The sequence below is a fragment of the Chinchilla lanigera genome, unplaced genomic scaffold, assembly GCF_000276665.1.
Source record: "Chinchilla lanigera isolate Chin_1 unplaced genomic scaffold, ChiLan1.0 scaffold00018, whole genome shotgun sequence".
Classification (NCBI taxonomy): domain Eukaryota; kingdom Metazoa; phylum Chordata; class Mammalia; order Rodentia; family Chinchillidae; genus Chinchilla; species Chinchilla lanigera.
The window spans coordinates 28,154,451-28,163,914 of NW_004955419.1; the positions used below are offsets into that span (position 1 = coordinate 28,154,451).

The 9,464-nt window shown below is 48.1% G+C and overlaps 1 protein-coding gene across 1 annotated transcript; it reads right to left on the reverse strand.

Annotated features, from left to right (window-relative positions):
* Window positions 1-723: 723 nt before the first annotated feature.
* Aldh1b1 (aldehyde dehydrogenase 1 family, member B1) lies at window positions 724-5,302 on the reverse strand. Its single transcript, XM_005382856.2, has 2 exons — window positions 5,212-5,302; window positions 724-3,256 (listed from the first exon to the last, which is right to left on the reverse strand). Exon 2 carries the CDS (start codon window positions 3,244-3,246, stop codon window positions 1,693-1,695), a length of 1,554 nt encoding a protein of 517 aa, XP_005382913.1. The 5' UTR covers window positions 3,247-3,256; window positions 5,212-5,302; the 3' UTR covers window positions 724-1,692.
* Between the last annotated feature and the right edge of the window lie 4,162 nt (window positions 5,303-9,464).

Consider the following 9,464-nt stretch of genomic DNA (forward strand, 5'->3'; position numbering starts at 1 on the left):
ACCTCAGCCTTAGACAAGTGGCATGGGAGGTGACCTAAGGAAGAGAGATGAGGGAACCAAGTACATCCTAAACCCTTGAGAAAGTTTCAGGTCAAACCTAAGATAGAGAACAAAATCATCTTGATGCGAGGATATTCAAGTGATGACAGGGGTGTGTACTCCGTAAAACAAATGGACTTAACCACAGGGTGATTTGAAGGCAACATGGTTTAGAAAGATGGAAGAGAAAGAGACAGGTTCAACATTCTGCTTCTGACCTTGCCTGGCTGGCTAGCTTGACTTTCATCACATGTGGAAATGAAAGCAGCAAGATTAACAATAACGATAGTGAACACTGAGGTTTGCAACTTAGGAACCCCCAACACGTCAGGATGGCCCTGATGCTGGGCTTGTCTTGAGAGGTGCTGTGGTATCATGGAGGTTGCTGCAAAAATGTTAGTGGAAGCCTAGAAATGAGATGGCCTTGCTCTGGGTGGGAACCAGAGCTTTTCTCTATGACAAAGTCTGCACTTTGTCATCAGCCAAGAGAAAATGAAAACAAGAATAGAAACGTTATGCCAGGGACTTTTGTACCCGGCTGGGGCTAACTGGATGATTACGTGGGTCCCTACCTAGCCCCCAGACTCAGAAAGTTCAGTAGCAAGAAAATATTGAGACAAAATGGATTTGCAAACAGAAGGTATCAGTTTTAACTTTTAAATAAAATTAATTCACACACCACAATTAAGGTATAATTTGCCACTTTTTAATACATTTGCAAAGTAGTACAATCATCGCTTCGGTCCAATTCCAGAATATTTTCAAAATCTCCCTCTAAAAAATTCCATACTCACGAGCAGTTAGTTACTCCCCATTCACTCCTTCCCCAGCCCCCATCAATCACTAAGGTACTTTCTATCTCTATAGATTTGCCTAGTCTGGACATTTCATATAAATGCAAACACACAGTATGTGGCCTTGTATGTGTGGTTTCCTTCACATAGCATGATGTTCTTAAAAGAAGTACTTCATTCTTTCTGTGGTTAGTAGTTGAAGGAATATCCCATGCAAACATTTTGTTTATCCACTCAACACCTGACAGACGTTTGGGGTGTTTGAGTTTATTTTGAAGGTATGATTATGTAATTGCATTCTTTGCCTACCTTTTCCTTCAAATTAAGAAAAATCAGTAGCAAGTGAAGGACAAGCAAACAAAACAGCCAACAATTGGTACCTAGAAAAAAAAAAAAAAAGCAGCCTCAGTTATCCAGTTAAGTTGATGAAGAGGACCTAGATTTGATGTCCACTTAGTTCAGAAATCCTCATACCTTTCAATGCTGTGTCTGAGTTGAGTCCATCCACAAAGCCACTGAATTAATCTGCTAGAAAGTCCCTGGATCTGCAGGAAGGACTAAAGGTGACTGTCCATCTAGTCAGTGGTTTTTATTTGGTCTTCCAGAGATTCCTAAGGTTTCATAGAAGTAAATGAAGTGCCCCAAGGGATAGGGGCTGAGGAGCAGTTGGGTAGGACTGTGAGCCCAGTCTCCCTGCCTGTTTCAAACAGAATATCTCTAGCTTAACTGTGTGATTTGTTGGGGTTCTCTTCTATTCAGAACAAATAAAGGGGCTCCATGCCTAAAACTCATTTGGTAACCACGGCTCCAGCTGGGTGTGAAACGGCTGGACTGGGGCTGGGCCTCCATGGGGCTGTTCTCACGAGTTTTTCTGAGGAACCTTGATGGTGACTGTCTTCACCTCCGTATAGGCTCGAAGCCCATCCTCCCCCAACTCCCTCCCATTGCCAGATTCTTTAAAGCCCCCGAATGGTGTGTGGCAGGTCACAATGTTATAGGTGTTCACCCACACAGTCCCCGCTTGGAGAGCCTGGGTGAAGTACATGGCCTTGTCCAGGTCCCGCGTGAACACAGCAGCAGCCAGCCCGTACCTGGTGTTGTTGGCCCTCTCAATCACCTCCTCAATCTTCTTGAACTTGAACAGAGGCTGAACGGGCCCAAAGATCTCCTCCTGAGCAATCCTCATGTCATCCTGCACCCCACCAAAGACTGTTGGCTGGATGAAGAAACCTTGCCTCCCAAAACGCTCTCCTCCACAAAGAAGCTTTGCCCCCTCCTTCTGGCCAAGGCTGATGTAGCCCAGGATTCGGTCAAACTGCTCCTTGTCCACCTGGGGACCCTGTTGGGTATCCAGCTCAAAAGGGTTTCCAACTTTCCTCTGCTTGGCTTTCTCCACGGTTCTCTCGAGAAATTCATCATAGATAGATTCTTCAATGAAGGTCTGCGAACCGGCACAGCAGCACTGGCCCATGTTGAAGAAGAGGGCTTCATGACACTGGTCCACAGCGTGATCCATGTCTGCGTCGGCCAGGACGATGCTGGGGCTCTTCCCACCCAGCTCCAGGGTGACTCTCTTCAGATTGGAATCACCTGCTGCTTTCTGGACCAGGTGGCCCACCTCAGTGGAGCCGGTGAAGGCAACTTTATCAATATCCATGTGCTGGGCAATAGCTGCTCCTGCTGTGGGGCCATAGCCTGTGATGACATTCACCACTCCAGGGGGAAAGCCAGCCTCTTTGACAAGGGAGGCCAAGTACAAGGCAGAAAGAGGGGTCTGCTCAGCGACCTTCATAACCACAGTGTTGCCTGTGGCAAGTGCTGGGGCGAGCTTCCAGCCCTGCATCACCAAGGGGAAGTTCCATGGGATTATCTGGCCACAGACACCCACAGGCTCGTGGCGGGTGAAGCAGAAATGCTCCCCATCCATGGGGATGGTCTTGCCATGCCACTTGTCAGCCCAGCCCGCAAAGTAGCGGTACACCTTGATAACCTCATCCAGGTCCAAGGCATAAGACTCTTGGAAGGGCTTCCCATTGTCCAACGTCTCCAGTGAGGCCAAGTAGACACGATCTCGCTCCACCAGGTCAGCCAGCCGGTTCAAGAGCCGGCCTCGCTCTGAGGCATCCATACGGCGCCATGGTGACCCCAGACGGAAGGCCTCCCGGGCTGCTTTCACAGCCAGATCCACATCAGCCCGGTCCCCTTCAGCCACATGCCCGATGACCTCTCCTGTGGTAGGGTTGACCGTGGGAAAGGTCTTCTTGCTGACTGCATCATGCCACTCATTGTTGATGAAGAGCTGGCTGTAGCGGATGTCTGGGTTCCGGATGGGGTTGGGGAGCGCTGCAGCCGAGGAGTACTGGGCAGTCCTGCCTCGGAGGCAGAGCAGACGGGGCACCAGGAAGCGCAGCATGCTGGCTACTCTAGAGAGGGACAGATAGAACCAGGGTGAACAGACGGGAAGGGGCAAAGGGACCACCCAAACCCCACCAACTCAGACATTCTGATTCAACTCTAAAAGTACAAATTGTAAGCGATCCACTTCCATCACGTTCCCTAACTCTGTGGTTTACTCCACACCTCTTCGGAGTCTCTGCTCAGATGTTATCTCCTCAGCAAGGCCTTCCCTAACCACCCTTCATAACACTGCATCTTCTCCCATCTAATATGCTCTATCCCAGGCACCCCACTTTGTATTCTTCCAGCTCACATTCCAAATACTGTATTTACACGTGTATATATTTACTGTCTGCCTCCTTCCAGTAATTGTAAGTTCCCCAAAGGCAGGGATTTTTGCTTGATCACTTGTTTTATTCATTGCTATGTCCCTGATTATGTCTGCTACAGAATAGCTGCTCAATAGTTAGAATGAATGATATACTCAGGAAACATCCAGATGTTCATGAAGACCACTGAGGAATTGACCTAAAATTTGAGTAGAAAGCAAGGACACTTGGAGACAGTTACTCACAAGAGAGAGATGTCTGCTTTAAAACACCACCTTGAACCTGTGTCCCCATATATGAAATGCTGCCTGGGGTTATGCTGAATGGGTCTCACTTACAAAAAGCCAGGCACATTCTACCCTGGAGTCAGCGCTGACCGTGTCTCAAAAACCATTCCAACCCCCTGCACACCAGGTCTCGGCCCAGCCCCGCTCCAGCCTCAGCTTTCCCAAAGCACAGCAAATAGGGCAGCCACTGGGAAAAAGGTCTGTTTATTCTCAACTATGACTCTGAAAACAGTGTAAAGTTTATTAAAACAGCAACGGCTAGAAAACTTCAACAGTGCCTAAAACTTATTAGATGAACATCAGACTGTATAAAGTTCCTAAATTAGCTGAAACAGTTATTCTCCAGCCAGGATTAAGTTCCTTCCTCTACCCTTGCTGTCTCACATGAGTCTTGCCAACCGAGCAGCAAAAGGGAATTGCACTTGCCTGTACCGATTCCCAGCACTTGGCACACTCCATCCCTGTGCACAGAGCAGAACAAAGAACTTACTCAGGAGGGTCCCACAAAATCAGCAGGAAAGCCTTCCCTCTGAGGGACGCAGAGCCAGCACAGTGGCGCTGGCCAGGGTGCTCTTAAGTTCATTTCGAGCTGAGTCCTGTCACATACTGGGATTGAAGCAACCTTGCAACCAACTGAGAGGCATGGGTCTGGGAGGGGAAAAGTCCCAGGGGAAGTGGAGGAAAAAGGAGCTCACCCACCCACCGGGTGGGGTGTTGGAGGTCAAAAGCAGGCAGGAGAGCTGGTCACAGATCAATGCTGGAAAACTTCTTTTAAAAGCTCACGCTAAGGCTACTCCTACTCAGGGCCCACATAGGGTCCGACATCACCTGCACATGCACATAGCAAGACCACTGCTCACAGGCGGCGCACACTTGATCGTGTGCAGATCATTGTCCCGGTGTAAATTCACCAAACCTCCCTGCAGCCCCCTGGGTATTCAGCACACATGGTGACCCTTATTCTGGACAAAAAAAAGGAACCTTAGGCCTTTATGGACTCACTGCAGACACAAAGCAAGAAAGTACAGGAGCTTCATCTTGAGTTTGCACAGACCTAGCTTTTCATTTCCTCGAGAATTTTTTACGGTTCACCCTGTACCAGGGCCCACTGAACAAAGGACAGTGCTTTCTCAGTGTTGGAGACCCTGGTAGCGCTCACCTCACCCGCCCTGGGCTACATCCGGGCCACGCTGGAGTGGGCGGAGCGCGCGTGGGCGCTGGGGTCGAGCTAACTGGGAAGGTGTGGGAGGTCCGCGTTCCCGGCCACCTGGCGGGAAGCGAGGTGGGAAGGAGAACAGGGATGGAAGGGGCAGAGAACAAGGCCAGCTCTCAGGGCCGGGGCCCAGGAGGAAGGGAGTTAGCTACCTGCCGCTGGCTCCGTGGGCAGCTGAAGTCCAGGTTCAGAGCAGGGCTGGCGCTCCCAGCTCCAGTCCCCCCGCCTGTCCCGGACCGCCACAGGCCCCGCCCAGTGCTGCGGAGCGCCGGCCCAGGTCCGGCCACGCCTCCCAGGACGCCCCTGGGCCCAGCGCGTCTGTCCCGGCCTCGCAGAGAGCGCACAGCGCCAGCGGCTCCGTGGGGCGGGCTGCTGCGGGGCTCAAGACAGGTCCCAAGGCTCTCGTTTGGCAAAGGAAACAGAGACCTAGAATGGGGAAGGAGTAAGATTCTCCCTGGCTCAGGATGCGCCTGACTCCACTGCCATCTTTTAACCCCTTCTCCGCTTTGCTTCTCCCTCATTCTTACCCTGAGTAACCAATTTCCGAACTTTCACTTCTGTGTTCCCCAGTTCCTTTAAGACTGTATATGTACGCCTTATTAAAAATCCACATTTTGTGCCCTAAGGACAAATATATATGCTTGGAAAATATAAAAAGAATGAACAAAGAAGAAAAAAAAATTACTTATAATCCTGTCGCCCAAAGGTAACCATTATTAAGACTGGATGTTTATCTTGCTGGTCCTTTTTCCCCTGCATCTTTCAAAACATCTTTTAATAAAAATGAAATCATATAGTGGTTTCTATTCTAATGCTTAAAAAAAAAAAAAAAAAAACCCATAGCACTGTAACCACTATATTAGGAGCTTTTGTGCTCTATTACTACAGACCACATCCTCTGCAAAGCAGCATACAAGCCCACTGTAGGAGCTCTGTTAGCCAGTTGTTTTGTTTTGTGTTTTGGTTTTAGTTTTGGTTTGAGTTTTTGGTTTTTCAAGACAGAATCTCACTATGTAGCCCAAACTGGCCTCAAACTCAGCATCCTCCTGCCAAGTGCAGGGATTACACACATGTGCCGCCACGCCTGGCTGACTGTTGAACATTTGGTGCTCTGCATCGTGTTGCTCTGAAGGATGCAAAGACAGATGCTCAGATCTATCTCACTCACTCCACCTTCATGTGCTCTCCTTCTGGTTGAAGAGGTCTGAAAGCCGACTGCTGTGTTTCCCAGCCTTCTTTGCAGCTAGAGTTCTGATTATGAACTGGTGCTGCCAGTCAGCCAGATGCTGAAGAGAGGAGCGAGGTGGAGGGTATTTGCTTGCCCTTTGTGGGCATCAGTTGCAGGACTGGCAGAAACAGGAGGATTTTCAGCAGCATTCCTGTCCCTTTTTTGGTTTTTTGACTGTGGAGTGGCGGCTGCGGCTGTGGCCGCTGCACTCCGGCTACCTGCTCTTTGAATCACAGCTTCGGGAATGCGTCTTGTCAGGTAGCTCCAGGGTGGGCTCAGTTGGTAACAGGTTGGCGGGCCTCATCCATGCTGCTTGGGGGTGGAGGGCTCAGTGCTGGTCTTCCTCTGGCCCTTTCTGTGAACTCCCCATTTCCCTGCATTAAATCCCCACCTCTCCAAACATAACCTAACACATCTTGTTCTTTCTTAAGCGACATGTCAAAGGAATCTTTTGCTGCCATACTATCGTTATTATGTTTACAGCACTTGTGCAGAATTTAGCCCTTTGTGGAGGCACTATGTTCTGCCTCTTGTCACCCTAATGCCCACACTTCCTTTGGGGTTCCCCAGCAACCACATTACCCTCTTGCAAAGTTTTTCTGCCTCCCCCACAGCATGTGGACAGGCCACAACCCTTGGACACTTGGCATTCTGGGGTTGAGACTTAGCGATAAATCGGTCAGTCATTAACAGGTGGTGAGTTCATGACAAAGCATGCAGCAGCCCCCAAGGAATCAGACTGCATTGGAAAGCTGGGCGTGTCTGAGAGGCTGGTGGCAACAAGAAGTGGCACCCCAGGGGAAAGGTTGTGTTCTGGGGGTATTTATACTTTAGAACTAAAGGGGCAAGATATGTATGCCCTTCAAATCTCTGAATGGCAAAAGCAGTCTCTGTGTGGGTCCAGGAAGGCAAAGCAAGACCCATGAAGGCAAGATATAGGGAAGCAGAAGAAAAACTTCCTGGCAAAGCAGAGTTGGTCAAGGATGGGAAGGAATGCCTTGAAAGGTAGTGACCCCCTCATCCCTGGAGGGGAACAAGGAGGCATAGACAACTACTTGGAAGAATCCTGTGAAAGGGAATATTAGCTAAAGTTTGAACTATGCAAATGGCTTCCAAACTTATTAGCATGAAGAACTTTTTAAAAAATATAATCTCCTAGTCTTTACTTTCAGAGCTTCTAAATTATTAGGTACAGGTTGGAGCCCAGATATGTTTTAAATTCCTGATATGCATCTGATGTGCAACCATATTTGGGGAGCACTGGCCTTAGTAGTCTGGGGGTTCTATGACTCCATCGTGAGGCTTCTATGTTGTGTGCTTTGTACCTAGATTCCATCCGGGACATCCACCTGGGCACTTCATAAATGGTGGCCAGCAGCAGAATTCCCCCAAACAGTTCTGTTGGAAGACATTTGTAGAAACATTTAAAAAACTTAAGAACCTTCCACAGTGCTTCACATTTCTGGATTGAAGAGAAGGGTGATTGTACAGTGGCTGAGGAAAAAATGCCCAAATTAGCTTTGCAGAGGGATCACTATGTTTCAGGAATGTTTGGGGTTCAACTTTTTACTTAGGGGGAGAAAAAGTCCAGCCTCTGTAATGGATGCGGGCCTGGAGCCATTGAGCGTTAGATAAAAGGATTGAAAGGCAAAGGGTGAAAACACAAGCCACAGCTGGGTCATCATAGAAGGGAAAGTCAACCAGGAATGTGTTTGGCATGGGGAGTAGGGAAAGAGAAATTATTTCTCTTCTTCAGTGTTTTACAGCCTTATATGTCTAGGGAGTTACTGAAGCAGGTTCCAGCTCTGAGAATAATGAGCAGATCACATAGATTCCAAACAAAAAGTCATGTGAACTGGACTGTTTATTCTACACTGACTATAATCACTGTCTGCACTTGAACTGAGGATGGAAGACTGGGTCATAACACTGAGGGATTTCCAGGGAATGGGCATTTAAAAATAGAAATGCATTTAAAAATCAAACCAAAGTGTGTATTTTTCCTCAACTCCCAGGTGAAGCTTACATCCTAGGAACATGACCAAAGTCTGAATGTTGTCAGACAAAACCAGCCTTGAGTATTTTCCACAAATTCAGTGCTCTTTTTGCCTGTCTTTCTTCCTCTGCTTTCTGCACCCCATTTTTAAGGTTAAGAAAAGTAAGACCCAGAAAGGGAATGGGACCTGCCCAAGGTCACACAAGGGATCAGTCTCCAAGTTCAGACTGGAAGCCAGGTTCTTGCCCAGGCACATAAATAGCACTAGGGTAATAGCACACAGACAGATGTGTGGGCATCTGTAAATGTGGACTTCTATCCATGGCTTTGAGAGGTGTCCAGTTCTGGACTATGGGCAGCAAAGAACACTGGTGATAGCTTCCCCATAATCCCAACATTTCCAGACTTCCCAAAAATGGCTTCCTGCCCTTGATTTCCCAGGCTCCCAACACTATGTAAATCTAATTCCCTGTATTAAATTTCTTCCTACTCAAAACACCTAGAGTGGCTTCTGTTTTCCCAGTGACACCCTAATAACACTAGTGAGACTGTGAAGACTCAGGTGAGAAAACTGGAAAGAAGGAGGAGGGCATGCGGGAGAAGAAACAAAGATATTTCTAGTTTTCCTTGCAAATTTGAAAGCCCTGTTGTGTTGGTCAGTTTTGTTTTTTGTTTGTTTTTGTTTTTTTTGCTGTGACAGAATACCTGAGACAAGTAACTTAAAGGAGGAAAGGTTTATTTGGGCTCATGGCTTCAGCTGGCTCTGTCTTTTAGGCCTGAGGTGAGGTAGAAACATCATGGCCGGGGACAGCTGCTCAGCTCATGGCAGCAAGGAAGTTGCGGGGTGGAGATAAACCCTTCTAGGGCAGCCTCCTAGTAACCTAATTCCTCCAGTCAGGCCCCAGTTCCTAAAAGTCCATTCAGCTATGACTGATGAGCTTAGTGCCTTTGTGGTGCAATCACTTTCCAAAAGGTGCCCCGCTGAACACACAGCCTTTGGAGGACATTCTAGATCTAAACCATAATGTCTTCCTACTTCCTTTTGCTTCACACCATGTTCACTGACTTTGTTGGTGGAATAATAACTCCCCAAAGATGCCTCCATCCTAATACCTGATACCCATACGTACATTTCCTTACATGGTAAAGGGGAATTTAGAGCTAGTAATTGTCAGAGAGAA